The sequence below is a fragment of the Momordica charantia genome (genome assembly GCF_013281855.1).
Source record: "Momordica charantia cultivar OHB3-1 chromosome 6 unlocalized genomic scaffold, Mcharantia_2.0 BLBB01000006.1, whole genome shotgun sequence".
Lineage (NCBI taxonomy): Eukaryota > Viridiplantae > Streptophyta > Magnoliopsida > Cucurbitales > Cucurbitaceae > Momordica > Momordica charantia.
Window position 1 is genome coordinate 31,729,459 of NW_028275164.1, and position 19,003 is coordinate 31,748,461.

The following is a 19,003-nucleotide window of genomic DNA, read 5'->3' on the forward strand; positions in this document are numbered from 1 at the left end:
TTAGAAGTCAAAATAAACGTTTTGAAAGCAAAATTAAAGGACAAAAATGAACTGAAACCAAACCTACAAAGATTCAAATAGTATGTAAACCTAAAACTAAATATAATAACAAAAAAGAAAAAAAAAACTTAAAATAATTATCATGTATGTATATATTTTTGAGTTTTCAAATTCATTTACATTGAGTAAATTAAGGAAATACAATAAACTGAGAAAAGTTAAAGAGTTCAATACCTTAAAACGATGACAACCAATAATAACTAGCCACGTACGCGGTAATACCTTATTGGTGGAAACATTTAAAAGAAATTAAAAAAAATAAAAAACACAAATCTCCTTCTCCAATCTCCACCTCTCCCTACCCTTACAGGGGTACGATTGGTAAAAACACCGCTCGGCGGTAAAACGGTAATTTAAGAATAGTTTAATTTTTAACAGTCTCTTGGGGGTGGGGACCACGGACCAGCATCAGGAAGTGGAGAAGAAGGTCACGTGAGGTGCAAGTGCAACACGTCCTTCTCCTCCCTCTCCTTCCCCTATTCTATAAAAATTGCTCTCGCTCCATTAATGGTTTCTCTTTTCATGCAGAAGAACTCAGATTTCTCTCCATTTCTCCTCCAAGCTCCCTCTCACGATTAAGGTAATTCTTCAATTAATTCTCTCCTCTAAAATCCTCTTCTTATTGTAATTTCTGATTCATCGATATATATATGTGTGTATGAGTCTGCAATAACTTAATCATCTAATCTCTTCTGGACGATTTTTTTTTGCTTTTTTGCTTTTTTTTAAGTGAATAGCTGTTTGTTTAGTTCTTGTTTTGGATCCATGGAAGTCTTTAGTACTACCGCTGCTGATCTCTCTCATTGTACTTTTCGTATTTGAAGTGCGCTTCTCTCTGATCTCTCTGTTTTTCATCAACCTCGACTTGCTGCTTATGAATATTATTTTCCGCATTTCTCTTCTACTTTTCAAGAACTAACACATGAAAATGATGGTTACATTTTTGTTTATGGCTCAACCGTCGATCACTATTTTTTTTTCCGCGGGAAATAGTTTGAGTCGATTGTTAGTATCCATTTTGTTTCTCATAGTGTGTGATTCTGATTCTGATCGATTCATCCTTTTTTCGATCAGTTCAAAGTTACAAATATAGATAGAATCGTGAAAATTTCCCCGAAGAGATCAGATATCTTTTGGCCTAATTTGCTGCTGTACTTATTTTCACTTTGGTTTTTCTGTTTCGTTTTAGTTACATATTTCAACCATCGTTCTGGTCAACCCAGTGAGTCTCGCTCTAGTCGCTATTTGGATTAATTCTCTCCCGTTGTTGTCCTGTTTCTGTATCTCTGCATTTTGTCTCTGAATTTCAGGGTCTGAAAATATTGCCATTTCGGTGCTTGTAACCTTTTTCTCGTAGCCGCAATATTAATCTCGTTTCCGTTTATGAAATTAAAAAAGCCTTTTGTATTGGACGAAGCACCAGAAGCAATTTCTCTCTCCAACTTTTTCGGCGATTTGTTCACGATTTCTTTTTCTTAAGCATAAACTGACTCTTTTCGGTTTGAGGAAAATCCTTGGAGTTCTTGCCATATTTATTTCTTTTATTCATATTGATAAATTAACAAAATATCAAGTTCCCCAAAATGATCTTTCCGTTATTCAGTTTTTGGTTGTTTTTTTTCAGGTTCACTATTTTGTTTTAATTCTTACTTTATTGATTCCATTGTTAACAAATCGTTATATGTACAGTTTTTCAGGTGTTTATAATTATGGACGCAAGCTCCTGCAAACTTGATGATGCAGCTGAAGTTAGCACCATCTCTCTCTCTATAATACTAAGACACTAACTGTATATATTCCTATCTTACCCAACTAGCAACCCCACGCGCTTTCATATTCGTGATGTCCACATTCCTTTTTTCTAATAAAAGTTTTTTTTAGTACAATTTTCTCAATTATGCTGAATAAATTTACTCCAATCGAACTGTGACATGATTTTTTTCGCATAAGATAGGAATCATTTTCCTTCCACAAGGAAAAAAAAAGAAAAGAAAAAGGATAGGGAGCATTCCATTAAAAAGAAAGAAGAAGAAGAAGAAGAAAAAAGAAACAGCGTAATTAATGCACATGCTTTTATGTCCCCAAAAAGGATGTTTGCTTTCTGAAATTAATTGCTTTTCTGCGTTCGTGTACGTGTCGCAGCTAAAAGGCAAAATACGGGTCATGATGAGATTACGAAATCGCATGCACGTAACTACCGATAATGCGAAATCCCTCTTTCAAAACCTTTTTTGTGAGGGAGTTTTGTGGGTTTGTTACTATGATAAAATAACCGTTTTATACTTGTAATTTCTCTGGGGTTATTGCATTTGGAGGAGGGATCGGGATTGTTTCCTTGTCATTGCATTGGAAGAGAGGGTTTTTGGGTGTGATAATAATATTAGTAATCGATATGTGTAGCTAGTTTATTTTTGCTACAAATGAACATTGGGGTTTTTTTCTAAACATTGTGTTCTGGGTTGAGCAGGATATGGAATTGGCGATGTACTTGAAGGAAATGCAGGAACATAGCTCCGTAGACGGCGCACAAAGCCCTGCTTCAGCCAGACATGCACTGCCACCATCTTTAGCAGTGGCTACCCCGAGTTGTACCGCTGGTAACGACAGCAACCTCCTCTCCTTTTGCTTCCAAACTTTCATATTTTTGTCCCCATTTTGCCCCCTGCCTTTGGTTTAAATTTATGTCTATGCGTCACTATGGCAACGTTCCGATAGGTGAGACTCATCTTCTTCCCATTTGGCTTTTGTGAATCAGAGGGTTACTTGGAGCAAATAAAAGTGGGGTCTTTCTATGAAATAGACCACTCGAAGCTCTCACCTACTACCCCAGAACAACTAAGGGCAATCCGGATAGTCATGGTATTTTAACCAACTTCACAAAAACCATATTTATGGTTCATAGAATTCGATCTGGGCATAAAATTTCATGGGGTTTTCGTTCTTTCTCATTTTTATGACGCAGGTTAGTGACAAGGATGAAGACAATGTATCCTTGAGATACCCAAGTGTTTACTCTCTTCGCACACATTTTCGTAACCGCGAGAATCCAAATGGAAAGGAGCTCCCAGGTCTAAACGAGAAGTATATAATGAGTTCAAACGTTGCTGGAGACGTAATCTGCCGGAGAATACCAGCTACAGAAATTGCAGATAGAAGGAACTCATGGAGCTTTTGGACTGCACCGACGTCGGAGAACGCTGAGATAGATCAAATCTCCGCTTCTGGTGGGGAGCCCAACAATGCAGTTTCTAAAAAGGGGATTTGCTGGTCCGAACTCAAGTTTACTGGGATGGTCCAGTGGGGTAGCCGGCGGCAAGTTCAATACATAGGTCGCCACGAAGACAAAAAGATTGTAGCTTTGTCGAGATCAATTGAACAAGAAGAAGCAAAAAAGGAGAGTTTAGGGGAAGAGGAAAAGAAAACAGATCAGGAGGATGAGGAAGAAGTACTTAAGGTCGAAGACTCATACGGGAAACGAGACAACCATAAAAGGAAGCGCTATGGCCCTAGAAACGTTCAGAAAAATCTCAAGAATGCAACTCCCGAAAAGAAAAATGGGCCAAAACTTCGTAATATTGGGAGGAAAAAAGAACTGAAGAAATCAATTGATAGATGGTCCGTGGAGAGGTGAGAAACCCTAACCACATTCGAAAATTTACTCGTTTTACTTTTGAAACAATAGTTGAGTTAGTCTAATCATCTCTTAATGGGTTGCTCTGTCATTTCATTAATATTGAAGATATAAATTGGCCGAGGAGAACATGCTGAAGATTATGAAGGCCAAAGGAGCAGTCTTTGGGAACCCAATACTAAGACCAGCCCTGAGAGCTGAAGCCCGAAAGCTGATTGGTGATACGGGTTTGCTGGACCATCTACTGAAGCACATGGCCGGAAAGGTGGCACCGGGTGGAGCTGACAGATTCCGACGCCGACATAATGCCGATGGCGCAATGGAATATTGGCTGGAGAGTGCTGATCTGATAAATATCAGGAGGGAGGCTGGAGTGCAGGATCCATATTGGACACCGCCGCCTGGTTGGAAGCTGGGCGACAACCCTAGCCAGGATCCCATTTGTGCCGGGGAGATCAAGCTGCTCCACGATGAGATTGCCCAAATCAAGAAGTAATTTCTTTTCCTCTCTTTTACGGTTTTTCATATATGTGGATGGTCAATTTCCTTTGCTTCGAGAGATCGTGATATTTTTCCCCAAGTTCTCATTGGAGTCGCTGGCTGAAGAAAAATTAATAGATATGGGATGTGACTGCCTCTAATAATCACTATATAAATGTTTAAAATTCTTTTTTTTTTTTAATTTCTCGTTAGAGCATCTAATATTCTGTCTGTTTTCTTTTCCCGGAATATTGGCCTTGAAATTTATCGCGCTGCTTCATCGGGTAAATTGAACAGATACATACAAGAACAAGAACGGACATCTGGGAAGCAACAAGATTTAACTATCGTGACTCAACCGAATTCCAATGTTACATCTATGAGTCTGGACCATGAAAAACTTTCCTTCACTGCATTAAAGGTGAGGATTTTGAAAACGAACGAATTTAGTTCTTGCAGGGTCCAACTGTTCATACTTATTTCACTTCATATGCTCACTGACAGGAGTTCTACAACGAATTGTTGAATAGAAAAGCCATAATCGAGGAACAGCTTGTGGAAATTTCACAATCACTGCGCGGAATGGAGGTAACCTGCATACGCGAAACCTTTATACATTTTTGTTTTGATTAAATCTGCTTGAACCACGTTTAGGATAGAAATCATGTGGTAAATTAATTTCGTCCTAAAAAATAACTGGGACAAATCTCGGTTTTTTCTTTTTGTTTTTATTACATTAAACAGGAGTCTAATGAACAGGAAATTATGAAGTTAGCTTTACAACAGAAATACACAAGTGTACACTGCTGCTTTAACACACCCCCTCGGAGAAACACGAACTAATTGTATATCACTATTCATACAAAGGCTATTTATTTTAGAGAACAAAGCTTGCCTAGGGAAATTATAACGTAGCTGGGCTGGAGTTCCACGTGTCAGGGGTTGGACAAGCCAAATTATTTGATATATATTGAATGAATTGTTGCAATCACAGTACACATTTATTTAGATAATATTAATGAAAATGTTTAATAATTTAAAGTAGATTCATGCTTAAAATAACAAGTTATTGTGTAAAACAATAAAGAAAAACAAATGTTTTAAATTCTTTTAACTGCACTTCTCGTCTGTCAGTTGGAAATAAGAAACGTTAAATTTGGAAAGAAGCACCAATTTGGCATATACAGTATCACCCGAGAACTTGGTAAATAATCATTAAGATCATAATTTAGGGATCGAATGTTTTACTCAGATCGCTGTTGGGAATGGCTTTAATTAATGCATGAACAATTGCATTGGCATTAATGACTAATGTTTAATGCAGGAGACGACAAGGATTCTAAGATCAAAAGCCCTTGAGGATCAAAACATGTCAGAATTAGAGCCACCATCCCCATTATTAAGGCCATCATCACCCCCGCCACCGACAAAGTCAGATACTAAAAGAGGGACAAAGCAGGAAGAAAGAGCAGCAACAAAACAAATGGAGGAGGGAAATATGGGATATACGGTCGCAAAAACAGAGGACAAGGCGGAAAGGATTCGAAGGCTAAAGAGTGGGTTCAGAATTTGCAAGCCACAGGGTACGTTTCTATGGCCAAATATGGCAATGTCTCCTCATTCTATGGTGCAGCTGCAGGATGACCCACTGGTGGTCCCAACCCCACCTTCAGCTTCATCAACCACGGCCGCACCACGCCTCTCACCGTTGCCCCAAAATGGAGCCCACCCCACATCCCCTGTTAAGCCATTGGCCAGGCGTCCACTCAGCACCACCCTCACCACTCTCACCAGAAGGCCCAATCTCATCAACCTTAATGAGATTCCTCAGCCTCATACCCAACATTGCGACCTTGCATTTTGTGGGACTCTGACCTACCAAAGAAGGCATTCTAATGCCTCTGCCTGCCATGATTTGCCAAATGTATGCATCTCTCATTCCTCCTCCCTTTTTCTTTTCACCATTGAAGTGTTGAGAAAATTATTTGAAGTAACTGACATAAATCTCTACTTTGATTTCCTCTCCACTTTTAATTTGTGTGTATGCAATGCAGCTTGTATCTGGAAACCAGGAGAATGAAGGTGTTGAAGGGAAGGAATGCTCGGGCTCTGCTTCCTCCACTCCTTCGTGGTTGTTAATGAGAGACAAGTGGTTGCTGGATCTTGCCAACTCCAAATCATCTCTGGAGCTGGACCCATTTTCTGAAAGTGAGTGATATTTGACTTTCTTTACTTTAACATGGAGTTTAGGGCTTAAAATATAGTTTTATTTTATATCAGGCTAACTTTTTTTAGGCAGTATATGATTGGAGGGGTTACTTGTTTTGGGGGGAAAATGGGTGGTATACGATATGAGTATAATTACAGTGCTGTAGGACCCAAATTGACAAACATGGATTTTAAGGAATGGTGATTATATGATGGGGTATTGCAATGGTATTTGTTAACATCTGACCAAAGCAACTAACTTCCCAGTACAAGTATGAAGATAGATCCATTCACAATGATATAATATAAAGAGAAGAATACACTAATTTTACAGTGGTTCCGTTTGATAATGAATAGGGAATTGAGAGTGGCTTTTAAGATATTATTTTTCAATGGATCATCAATCCTAACAATAGTTAAATAGATAAGAAAGATTAATTGTTTGATCTTCATCCTACCAGACTAAAAAATATATATTGTGAGTATAGACAACATAAGCTAAAACGATATGGGTATGTTTTAGGAGCCCTTCTACATTGCCTAATTCTTAGAAAGTGAGAAGGGCATCCTTTTAAACCTTCTAATTATAAGAAACAAATTATCTTTTTCATGTTCACCGCGGGACACATTAGTCAACCAGACATAATCTAACTTATTAAACTATATATTATAGACTAAAAAATAATCCAGTCCATAAATTTTTACTTTTAACTTTCAATTTTTAAAATGAACGATAGATAAATATTATTATTTTTTAATTTTATTTAATTTCCACTCATTCATCAACTAGTTTTTTTAAAAAATATATTATAAAGAACCTCAAATATTCACTAATTTAATAGAAATCAAGCTTTATACAAAAATAAATTTGATTATGCATAACATCAACCATTAAATAATTCCGTCAAAATTTACAAACTTTCTAAAAAAAAGACGTAATGTCCTTTTTGTAGTCATATCAATTTCAGACTAAATATATATATTTTTTAACAATCTCTCAAACGAAAATTTATTAGAGTGTACAAATTATAACATCTTTTAAAAGATAAGGTAAATGATTGCAACACTTATCATAGTCTAAGATGTAATTTGAATTCATGGTAAAAATTAAAATATCTTGTTAAGTTCAATGCTAAAATTTATATTTTCCTTCTTTATTATATTCATTACAAATGTATTATTGTTGGAATTACTAATATTTGTGTTAATACAAGTCAAATTTGGTCCTTGTGTTAAATTTGTCTTATTTTTCTCCCTTAAAAAAAAAGTCTTATTTTTCTCTTATAGTGTAACCAGACTTTTTCCTATACAAGCAGACTTTTTCCTATACAAGTAGACCTAGTTGCACATATTTGAATATGGCAAAATATTCTCTCAAATTTAAGAATTAGTAAATGTATTAATCCTTAAGCTATACTTTTGACATTTTCTTTTACTATTTATTTATCTATTTTTGGATGAAACCTAGGCAGTTATTTGTTTGTATTTACTTTATAGCCTCTTCAATGGCTAAATGCAATGGATTAAGATTTAAATTTCTTTTCCAATTTGACTAAAAAAACTATAATTCCATTCTATAACAAAATGTATGCTATTACTGTGGTGCTTGCACTGATCTAACTTCAAATAGATGCAAAATTTGAGCTTCTGATAGCCAAAATTGACAGACCTATCCCTTCTTTTGTCTTTTAGAATGAAATAATCAATGTGCTTAAACAATTGTGGAACTGTAACAAGCAAAATCTTGCATGGCCCCATGATGGATGAAATATTGGAGAGTTTCCAAAATTTCCCTTAACAATCAAGGGAACTCTGTGAGAGAGCTAAAGAAATCAACACCTATAATCTTGCATACCCATTTGCACCATTAATAGCAATATCCTGGAAACTGATGCATTGCGAGAGTGCGCTGGTCAGCTTCTTCACATCTTCTCTCGTATGCGTTGCGCTCAAGGTCACCCGAAGCCTGAGATGGGAGTTCGAAGATGACACGACAACTCAGTAATTCACATCCATTAAAAGAACTAATGTACAAGAACAATTCACCAAGTAAAGGTTTTATATTTCATACTCAGAAACTTGACTAGTCCAGAAGTTCATACTACCGGTATTAGTTACTATCTTCTTTTTTGGGATAATCAAGTATCGAGATCCAATTCCTTACATTATGCTCATGGCCCATGCCACTAGTCCCTATAGAGTCTTTACCCACCTATGGTTAGCTTCCGGGGACGGGTTTTAAGTTATTAACCATGCTGACTAATAATGCATTATTTCTAGAATTGTGACTTCAAACTTACATTTATCATCATAACTTCTCAATGGAGATTTAATTAGTTTCTATGTGACTAGTGGCGTGGAGTATGGGCAGAGGAAGCATGAGGGTCGGAAGAGTCTGCTTACTCTCAAAGAAAGCAGCTCCATTTTGAAATAAGAATGCATTTTAATACAGCAAGATATTCAGAGATCATTGCAAGAAACAGAGATGTTAATTCTCGTAACTTCAAGAACCAAGGGATCAAAATAAGAATGCAGAAATATATCCACCTTAAGAAATGAACAATAACATATGCCGAAGTTTAAGAACAGGGTGATGCGGAGTAAATTCCAGATGAAAATTGTCAGGAGATCAAGAAAAATTTCCAAGAATCAATATTGTAAAAGATGGAAAAGAAAATGGTCAACCTGCAAGAGTTGGCTGGAACTGTAGGAGGTCTTATGGCAGTCACGTGGAAACCAGATTTTAGCAAATGCCTGTTCCCCAATAAAAAACATAACAACAACAGTACTACTATGAGTGCATACTGTTGAAACGATAAATCTAATTGCATAGAAAGGGAGATGTAGCACCTGCTGGCTTTCAATGCCTTCCCTTCACTCCCTACGATAAGAGATATTATGGGACTTTGGATGGGGATTCCAGTCAAGTCACGGAAATCTTGGACCCGATTCCAAATTTCCATTCTTCGCCACATTTCCCTCTTTGCCACCAAGACAGCAGCTGCTAATATATGCTCTAATTAGGAACATATAGTTTCAAAATGGATAAATGATAAGATTAAGCAATTTGCATTAAGAGTCTCTTTCAGCAGATTGCATGTATTAGTATATTGTTAGTGTTAAGTCTTTGGAATGATAACAAATCTACTCTACCATGGCCAGCAGCAATAAGGGGGATGGGTGCAGCAGTTGAAAATATAAAGGATCGGCCCCTTGATTGAATGAGCAATTTCCACCTTTTGCTGCTCGCGTCGAAGGAAGAAAATCATAAAGCCAATCAAAATTAATTTTCCAAAATTATGGAAAAGAATCATAGGAATGTGCTGCATGTTATATACATTGGGGGAACAGAGCACAAACACCTAAACAGGTAGATGCAAAGCAGGCTAAGTGGAATTATCACTTTCTCTGATTAAACAAAAAACATAGTAAACCGAGATTATACTTTCATAGGGAAAGTAAACATTAGGTCATGGACTCCTGGGGCATTTTGATAGCCACTAAGTAGATTGTTACCATCAATCATTGCACCTGAAATTAAATATTAGGCTTTCTAAAAGTGAGCCAAATTTAATTTAATGAATGAAATACCAACTATTACCTGCATGCTATGAACCCACCAAAACACCCTGCTGCCTTGCTCAAGGTGCCAACACATATGTCAACATCTCTTTCACAATTGAACTTCTCGGCTACGCCCCCGCCATTTTTGCCACAAACAAATGTTCCATGAGCCTGGCATTTGCATGAACAATAGTTCTTAGATATATACTTCTCACATAAATTAAGCTTTTGACTCTGAACAGTGCATATTACACCTAATGAGGAAGCTCAAACCAACAAACTAACCAAATGCGGAAGACATGAAAAGAATGCCAAAGATGGAATACACCTAGTATCAGAGATGGAATTGACGGCAACAAAAAATTGCCAAAAGCACATCATATTCTCTTAAAAACAGCTTCAAATAATTTATAAATCTACCAATGAGTTCATGAAACTTACATCATCAATAACTAACAAAAATCCATGCTTCTTTCGAAGCTTTGCTAGTTCCCTCATGGGCGCAAAGTCTCCATCCATGCTAAACAAGCTGTGTTATGAATAGAAAACATGTCAAACACCGATTTCACATTTGTAGTTAGGATAAAGGGAAAAAGTTGAATCTAATAAATTCATTAATTAGTAGAAAGATAAGGAAGATGTTATAAGAGGCATAAGATTAGATCAAGTAGCACAATCGCCAAGTTGGAGACCAGCAAATACAAAGCTAATGAAACAGTTGCTTCTATTTGACCAATGGAACATCATCCCTGGAAAATTGTTTTATATCTGGAGTGAAGATCACTGACCAATGTCAACATGCATGAGTTGTAAAACAAGGTTAAATTGACTCCAAAATCCAAATGATAGTTATGATTTAACATCCATGCTTGCTGGTGGGCAGCATTAACAAGTGCTATAGCATATATTATATTGTCTATTGATGTAAATGTATTAGTTATAAAAGTCCAATAGCCTCTTGTCCTTTATAGTAATTTCAAAGGTTTTGTTCTCAATGAGGCAAGAGCCTCTAGGGAAAGCACGAGAAAGGAAGGGGGTTCTGTCGATGCATCTAATTGGTTCCCTTAAGAGAAATTGTTTTGTTATATATTCCTCATGTAATTAACCCAAATCGGAGTGTGTTTTATGTAAGCTCCTAAGGATATTGACTGTGTTCACTATATCAACGAAAAGTTTTATATTTCTCTATTTCAGAAACACACGCACATATTACAAATCATCAAAGTACGCATACTGGAGCAGCTAAATTTTGTTGGTGGCCTTCATATAGCCAGGAAAATGGAAAGAGAGAGAGAGAGAGAGAAAAGTTAGAACTGAAAAATCTACTTGTAAAACGGCACCAACCTATCAGTTACGACAACTTTCTTTGTAACTGTGCAACTCGATCTGCAAACAAAAGAGGCAGTTATAACTTGGAAAGCAGGAATAAGGCATCTGAGTAGATCCAAATAACATATGGACAAAAAAGCTAAAGGTAAAAAGAGACATACAGTAAAGCATTAAGATGAGCCATATCACAATGCCTATAGATGAACAGTTTCACATTTTTTTGTCGCTCCGCAAGACGAATGCCATCAATAATAGATGCATGATTCAGTGAATCAGAAAATATGGCAATCTTCTGATCTTCAGATGAAGCTTTGCCTTCATTTAATAGCGAGCCAATATTTCCTATTGCTACCATCAAGGCCATATTGGCTGCAAATCCAGTAGGACAAAGAAGGCAATCCTAGAAACATTAAAAGATTATTGCACATCTGAGTGTACATATCAAATATTAAAGAGCAACAGAAAGGTTAAACCTTCAAAAATCACAAACTTATTCCCATAGAAGTGAACCCATATGTTTTCAACAGTCCATGACATGTGAAAATTACGGACACTATGTTGAGTAAAGATGCTAATTAATTGCTTCAATCAAATATATAATTCATATTGTATGGTCCAAACAGAGTAAAAGAAAAATGTGCATATGTTCATGCCTAAACATAAGCTAAGTACAATATATACATTGAATTTATATATCTTCAGTTAGGCAACACTCGAAAAACCTAGAGACATAGATATTGGACTAATGGGGAAACTACCTTTACATAGTTAAACGTAGAATGCAGAAGTAACAATACCAAAGCATTTTTCATATACGATTTGGTAAGTTAAATTAGTACTGTTACATAGTCAAAATTCAGTAGTAAATAATATGAATTTACTTAGATCGGACCATATGTATATAGATAATTCCAACCTTTTGATTCACCTTACTATTCCTATTTTACATTAGAAATGGCCATTCTCTAGTCCTAGTGGACTTTTTGACAGCTAATCAAAATGCTGAAGTTTTCAAAATACTTGCTAAATAGAGCAGTATTTTTATACCGACATGGGACTCACCTATGGCAACAGAAGAGGCATCAGGAGCAACCCTTGCTTGAGCACCTTCCGGCAGGCACTTGCCATGATGGTCATAAGGTCACAGCGGAGTAAAGACTGGTCATTTTTGTGTTTAGTTTACCAAACTAGCCTCAATATTTTATCATCTGTCAGAAAATATGTTTAAGATTTTAATTCTTACAATATGTTTCGTGTTGTATCAGCATATTTTCCATTACCCTTTTATAAATTTTGCACTATATTATGACTTCTATTTGTTTAAGTGCGTCTTGCTTCATTAAGCAACATTTGATGTCTCTAACTTTAGATAACTATGGGACCTTTCAAATTAGATTTATGCCTTGTGTTCTGTAAACACTGAAATGAATTATCAGTAATTGGCAAAGCATTTATCTGTGTTCAAACTGTGTACACATTCCATGAGAGTACATTTGATTAAAGCATACATACCTCTTTCTTCTTTAACTCAGCTAGGCATGATTCCAGCAGCCTATGATGGAAGGTATATCCGCAGATTAGAGCAGAACCCCTAGGGCCCATTCTATGTTCTAGGGCTGCCTGGTTTAGAATTGAGTTTCAGATACTTCAAAAAAGGGGTTAAGGAATACAAGTAGAATGGCGGCAAAAAGGTTTTTCTTGAAGAAGCATATATCATTAAGCACACCTTTGCAGCTGCTCTTCCTATTGTTGGATGGGAACTTAATCCCAGATAATCATTTCCAGAAAATAGAATTAACTTTTTGAACTGATTAGGATGTTCCACTAGACTTTTTATGGCACCATCTTTGGTTACAATCTCATCTCCTATAAGAACAAAACAAATTCTAATAAACAAAGGAAAGACTAATTCTCTGAGGAAACATGTAGTTCACTCCAACTAAGAGCATTAAATGAAAGAACCACAACTAAGGTCCAGTAATACTATAAAGCCGAATGCCAATATTGAAGATTTAGGACTCTTTATTTAATTTACTTCTTACAGCACAAGGTAATTTCAACAGAAGAGGTTAAAGTGCATGGAATGTTAGAACTACTATAAAAATTACGACAAAGCAGGAACACTATAAGACCAACCAACAATAATAAATATCAGAGGTAAATTATTAATTAATAAATGAGGGTCAAGAGCCTGATATGGGCCAAGATGCGTGTCTAAATATTGTCCTAAGAAAAGACACGCGTCCATCACACTGGGAAATTGAGATTCCTCCCTCAACTCAAGATACACCTGTCCAAGAGAACCTTGTGTATAGCTAAGTTCTCTTACGAATCTTGTTTGGCTTATATGCTCAAGAAAGAAAATTGCAAGAGAATAACTTTTTTAACTGGAGGAAGAAAAATGGAGGAAGAACTCTTTGGTTTTCACTTAGGTTACTCTTGTGTTCTGTGTCAAAAGGAGATGAGGCTGATTTTTTCTTTTAATTAAAAAAAAAAAACCTGTGAACGTTGGCAGCAGTCGCACACAAACTACACAATCACCCCCTGTAAAAAAGTTGTTTTGACTTTTTTCATTGATGTAAATATCTACTTAATTTTATTTTTTTTCTGAAATGAAAAAACAGAATGCTTAAAAGATGAGAAAAGGCACTGCTATTCAAGTGAGACGGGATGAGTAAAAGCTGTTTAGTTTGATTTCTTAGTTTCCTTTGGTCACATAATCGAAACACTTCAAGCTGTGTCAAGAAATAATATCTTTATTTTATTTTATTTTATTTATTTATTTATTATTATTATTTTTTATAACTAGGAGTCGGAGCTTTGCTCCCCTACACCCAGGGGCAACCGCGCCCGCCCCAAATCCCGGGAGACATCAAGAGCTTTTGGTATTAAGCTCACTAGGAGGTTTGAACTTGAAGCTTCTAAGCTAGTATGACCAAGAGATCCCAAGTCCTTGCTAACTGGGTTACCCCTTGGGGCCTAATATCTTTAATCCTTCTAAAACGGAAAAAATGGCAAATTGAGCAAAACCAAGAATTTTCATTTTTGGTAAAAAGCATAATGAAACCAAAGGCTTGAATTTTGAATATCTCACATTTACAAAAATTCCCATGTGAAAATCTTCACAGATCACATACAATATTGATTCCATGATAGGGTTTTCGTTCAACCCCTCAGCTGGTGTAGATGTTTCTTTTTACTTTTACGAATTATGGCTTAATTAAATAACCTTTTGACAATATGGAGGGCCTTTTTTGTTTCCTCTGTCAATTTCACTGATCAATAATATGTCGATTTTTTCTCAAAGGAATAAATTAAAATTTTGAGGACTCTCTTCAGGCTTACCTATTTGGTTTAGATTAACAGAGCTGAAAATCCATGATACCGAACCCCACGTATGTTTTATTTCCCATGCAATTTCAGTTGTCGTGGGGATCGGGATGAGTTCTTAGTTCTTAATTCTTAATTCCAACTCCCGTATTATTTAATTTTAGCTCTAACAGTATAGATATCTTATAAGTATTTAAATATTTTTAAATTATTTATACATACCAGTACATAACAGCTGAAATGGTCGCACTTCTTTGAGTTATTAAGCCATGCATGGAGTATTAAAATAAACAGAGACAGTCACCATGCAATTTACAAACAATGTATTCCTATCATATACAATCCCACTGCACAAACCATATGAACAATTCAAATTGAAGAACTTCAAACGACAAATTGATATCCAAACATGCAAAACGCATCCCATTCCCACACAACGAAAGCAAGGAAGCATACCGGAGCTGGGAATGTCAAGAAGCCACTTCTGGAAAGTGGAATCGGCAATTTCAATCTCCACAGAGGCCCTATCCCACGGCTGCATTTCATCGAACACCTCGAGTTCTCCATCGTCCTGTGAAGGGGATTCGTCAATAACAGGATTTAGTTTCTCGCGGGATGGCGTGATAGGTCTCAAGGACCTGAGCAACTGGAGCAATCCAAGCTTAGCAAGCGCCTCTTCCACACAGCAATCCCACAAATTCATCTCCATTTCCCCAGAAAAAAGCTCAAAAAACTTGCACTCTGAGAGAGAGAAGTGAGAAGTTTCAAGGCGTAGCTGAAGAGTGGGTTCGAATTTGCAGAATGAAGGGGGAGTAGACCATAGATTTCGCCATAAAGTTGCAGAGATTTTGGAAGAAAGAAGGGTTTAGTTAGGTTTTTTAGGTGATCTGATAGAATAGATTAGAAGAATAAATGAAATTTGGTTGGGAGTTGGTTTAATTTGTTATTTTTGTCAGTTTTTGTGAGAAAAAAGCACTTTTTAAAAAATTCAATGACTTCTTTGGCTTCTAGCCAAAGCACCTTTTCCAGATTTTGAAAATTGCAATTTATCTCCCTCACTCTGATTCGGTGAGTTTTATTTATTTATTTATTACTCGCTTGGTTTGAGAATAAATTTGAATTCACGATTTTTTTTATCAGAAATATATACTTAATTTATATATATATTAAACTACACCTGATTTTTCACGTATAACTTATATAGATTAAAGGGAAAAATACACTTTTGGTCCCTAAAGTTTGATGTATATATGTATTTGGTCTCTGAAATTTTAAAACAGAAATTTATTTTATCCCTTAAGTTTGGAATAGGTATTTATTTGATCATTGAAGTTTTTAAATGAACACCCTGAGTCCATGAAGTTTGTAAAATGATTCTAAATTATTCTTAAATTATTTTGTGACAATTAATTTACTTACTGTACATTATTAATTTGACAAAATATACTAGTTTTATAATATTTTCAGTGTGACGAGACATTCCATCTCCTTCCCTCTTCTCCTCCTTACCGACAAAAATTATTATTGGAGAATCACCCTTCCAGTAATTGATCAGGAATCACTTAAAGTGATTCTTGCCAAACATTCTATGTTAAAATAGAAGCCATTTTGGCATAAGTAAAATGGTTTTAGCAATGTCAAAATCACTTAGGTAGGAGGATAAAAATTGAAATTTTTCCAATGGAAAAGTATCATATATCAAACAACTTTTTCCTAATTTAATTTGGGGAAGAATAACTGTTTACCTATAAACTTTGTAAGCTGTAATTCATACTAAATATATATTTTATAATCATTTGACCCATATCAAAATACTTTTTTCCATTAAAAACCTATTAAACAGTAAAATTGCAATACTTTTTAAAGTAGGGGTGGAAATTGCAACACTGATTCATCTTTTCCCATTTAATTTCGAATTTAAAAAAGAAAAATAATAAAATAATGTAAATGTTGTAATATTGTATCATTACCTATCCACCGGAATTTGCCAGGTCAAAATATCGAAAGCGTTAATCTCTGTCCTAAAACGGAGAGGCACGCGCCACGTGCAACTCACGTGACAATAATGTCATCTTCCTCCTTCCCCTTCCCCAGCCATGAACCTGTATATAAACCAATCATCGCCATCTCCTTCAGCCCTAAATCTCAAAACCTCTGCAAAAATGGCACCTCCTTCTCTCTGCTTCTCCATCGTCTTCATCGCTCTCTTCCTCTCTGCAATGGCTGGCGACTCTCACGTTAGTTTCCTCTGTTTTTTTAGTTCCTTAATTGTCGCATCTCACATGATCTTCATACTTTCATCATCCATTGAATCTGATCTTTCCTTGTGTTTGCTTTCGACTGTGTCTGTTTCTGTGATCCTGTTAGTTGATCGACTTTGCAACATTTCAGATTGATTTTGAGTTAGCTATGAGTTGTGGACAGGGTAGATAATTACAGAAATGCTGTTTATTAGAAAATGCAAGATAATGATCTGCTCCGATTTCTGCGTTGATTGTATGTGTAATATGATTCGCATTTCAGATTGATTATGAGTTATGACAGGCCAACCAATTTCTGAAATGTTGTTTAGAAAGTGCAAGATAATGCTCCGATTTCTGCGTCGGTGATAGTCGATTGTATGTATGTGGTAACAATTAACGATTTGAATGATTTACCTTTCAGATTGATTATGAGTTACGGTAGGCCAACTAATTTCAGAAATATTGTTTAGAAAATGCAGATGGTGCTCCAATTGATGATACTCGATTATGTATAATAATCAACGAGCGGATCGAATGATTTACATTTCAGATTGGTTATGAGTTAGGACAGGCCAACTAATTTCAGAAATGTTGCGTAGACAATGCAAGATAATGCTCCGATTTCTATTCTATTACATGTGAAAATTAAAGCCTGATCGGATTATCCGTGAAAATTGACGAGAGTGTTTCCCGATTGTAGGACAAATGCGTGTACACCTTCTATGTGAGGACAGGTTCAATACTGAAGGGCGGGACGGACTCCAAAATCAGCATCACCCTCGGCGATTCATTCGGCCAATCGGTGTCGATTTCAGATCTGGAATCGTGGGGGCTGATGGGACCCGGCCACGACTATTTCGAACGTGACAGCGTCGACGTATTCAGCGGAAGAGGCGCGTGCATCGACGCGCCGGTGTGTCGACTGAACTTGACCTCCGACGGTTCGGGCCCACACCACGGGTGGTACTGTGACTACGTGGAGGTCACGTCGACGGGGCCGCACAGAGCGTGCTCCCAGACGGCGTTTTACGTGGACCAGTGGCTGGCGACGGACGTGCCGCCGTTTCAGCTGACGACAATTCTGGACGGGTGCGAGGATTGGGTCCGTGGACATGGACCGTCGAAGCATATGAATAGCAGAAGGCTGGTGGTCTCCAGTTCCAAAAAGGCTGCTTCATCGTAACGGAATGGATTCGGAAGAACGTTGAAGAATCTTCGTAAATCGTGAGTACCATCGTACTTTTTTTTTTTCCTCTGAAGTGATGCTGCTTAATTATTAATTGAATAATGAGAGCATTTTTTTGTGTCATTTTCCGAATTTCCAGGCTTTTTTCTCTTCTTGGACGTGAGATGTAAATTTCTTTCTTTGGCTAAAATATATAAATATATTTTGAGAATATAACAGTGGAGCATTATTCTAACCTTTCTCCTATCTTTTACCCTTAAATTATTAATGTCTGAACTATATTGGTATTTGCTGATGGATGAGTATTAAAATAGTATTAAAAATTGTTTCAAACTACCGTTTATTGTTGATGTGTAAAATCCATGAAAGAAAATAATATGTTAGATCAGTTATGTCAATATCCAAAATTGTGTTTTTACTTACTAACATGAACTTAGTTTAACGATAATTGACATATGTGTCCGACTTGACCAATAAGTAACGAATTTGAATCCTCCATCTCATTCATTGTAGTAAACAAACTGTATTTTTACTCTTCTATTTTTTATTTGAGTTTAGCAATGGGATGAGAATAAATGTTGAACCTAACAAAATGTAATATAAATATCATATTTATTGAACTATACTTAATTATTAATGTAGGTATTGATGTAGCTGAAAAAATTAGGGAGCACTAATTAAGGTATAGTTTATAATACTTTTTATTTTTAAAAAGCATGGTTTTCTATCTATTTCTTTGCATATAAATATTTTAAATTTTAGAACACTTATTAAATTTTAACTAAAATTGAAAAATAAAATTTTATTGTTTTTAAAATTTGGTTAGTGTTTTGGAGATATTCTTGAAAGTAGATTAAGAAACAAAAAGAAATTAATAAACAAACATAATTAAAAAAAAAATAAAATCATTATGAAACGAGCTCTACTATTAATTTATTCTGTTATGTTTTCCACCTTAAAAATCTACTATTC

At 36.0% G+C, this 19,003-nt stretch overlaps 3 protein-coding genes across 3 annotated transcripts; 2 read left to right on the plus strand and 1 right to left on the minus strand.

Moving 5' to 3' along the window:
* The first annotated feature begins 587 nt into the window (after positions 1-587).
* SWI1 (SWITCH1) lies at positions 588-6,830 on the plus strand. The gene is made up of 10 exons (XM_088125853.1): positions 588-640; positions 1,750-1,808; positions 2,528-2,657; positions 2,816-2,919; positions 3,023-3,687; positions 3,800-4,183; positions 4,469-4,592; positions 4,676-4,759; positions 5,496-6,095; positions 6,226-6,830. The coding sequence occupies exons 2-10, from the start codon at positions 1,770-1,772 to the stop codon at positions 6,385-6,387; spliced, it is 2,292 nt and encodes a 763-aa protein (XP_087981979.1). The 5' UTR covers positions 588-640; positions 1,750-1,769; the 3' UTR covers positions 6,388-6,830.
* Positions 6,831-7,996: 1,166 nt separating this feature from the next.
* BIOF (biotin F) lies at positions 7,997-15,527 on the minus strand. The gene is made up of 11 exons (XM_022301864.2): positions 15,059-15,527; positions 12,999-13,138; positions 12,785-12,892; positions 11,434-11,672; positions 11,288-11,329; positions 10,385-10,472; positions 9,981-10,114; positions 9,533-9,621; positions 9,230-9,380; positions 9,065-9,133; positions 7,997-8,345 (listed from the first exon to the last, which is right to left on the minus strand). Exons 1-11 carry the CDS (start codon positions 15,309-15,311, stop codon positions 8,219-8,221), a joined length of 1,440 nt encoding a protein of 479 aa, XP_022157556.1. The 5' UTR covers positions 15,312-15,527; the 3' UTR covers positions 7,997-8,218.
* A 1,167-nt stretch (positions 15,528-16,694) lies between these two features.
* LOC111025926 (PLAT domain-containing protein 2) lies at positions 16,695-18,247 on the plus strand. The gene is made up of 2 exons (XM_022303848.2): positions 16,695-16,839; positions 17,546-18,247. Exons 1-2 carry the CDS (start codon positions 16,699-16,701, stop codon positions 18,026-18,028), a joined length of 624 nt encoding a protein of 207 aa, XP_022159540.2. The 5' UTR covers positions 16,695-16,698; the 3' UTR covers positions 18,029-18,247.
* Positions 18,248-19,003: the final 756 nt, after the last annotated feature.

Excerpts from the sequence above, each read along its gene's own strand:
- SWI1 (XM_088125853.1), top strand. The coding sequence starts at position 1,770 with ATGGACGCAAGCTCCTGCAAACTTGATGATGCAGCTGAA. Across the intron at positions 3,688-3,799 it reads GATAGATGGTCCGTGGAGAG|ATATAAATTGGCCGAGGAGA; the intron begins GTGAGAAACCCT and ends TTAATATTGAAG. Across the intron at positions 4,184-4,468 it reads GAGATTGCCCAAATCAAGAA|ATACATACAAGAACAAGAAC; the intron begins GTAATTTCTTTT and ends TAAATTGAACAG.
- BIOF (XM_022301864.2), bottom strand. The coding sequence starts at position 15,311 with ATGGAGATGAATTTGTGGGATTGCTGTGTGGAAGAGGCGCTTGCTAAG. Across the intron at positions 12,893-12,998 it reads TAGGAAGAGCAGCTGCAAAG|GCAGCCCTAGAACATAGAAT; the intron begins GTGTGCTTAATG and ends ATTCTAAACCAG. Across the intron at positions 10,473-11,287 it reads AAAGTTGTCGTAACTGATAG|CTTGTTTAGCATGGATGGAG; the intron begins GTTGGTGCCGTT and ends TTCATAACACAG.
- LOC111025926 (XM_022303848.2), top strand. The coding sequence starts at position 16,699 with ATGAACCTGTATATAAACCAATCATCGCCATCTCCTTCAGCCCTAAAT. Across the intron at positions 16,840-17,545 it reads CAATGGCTGGCGACTCTCAC|GACAAATGCGTGTACACCTT; the intron begins GTTAGTTTCCTC and ends TCCCGATTGTAG.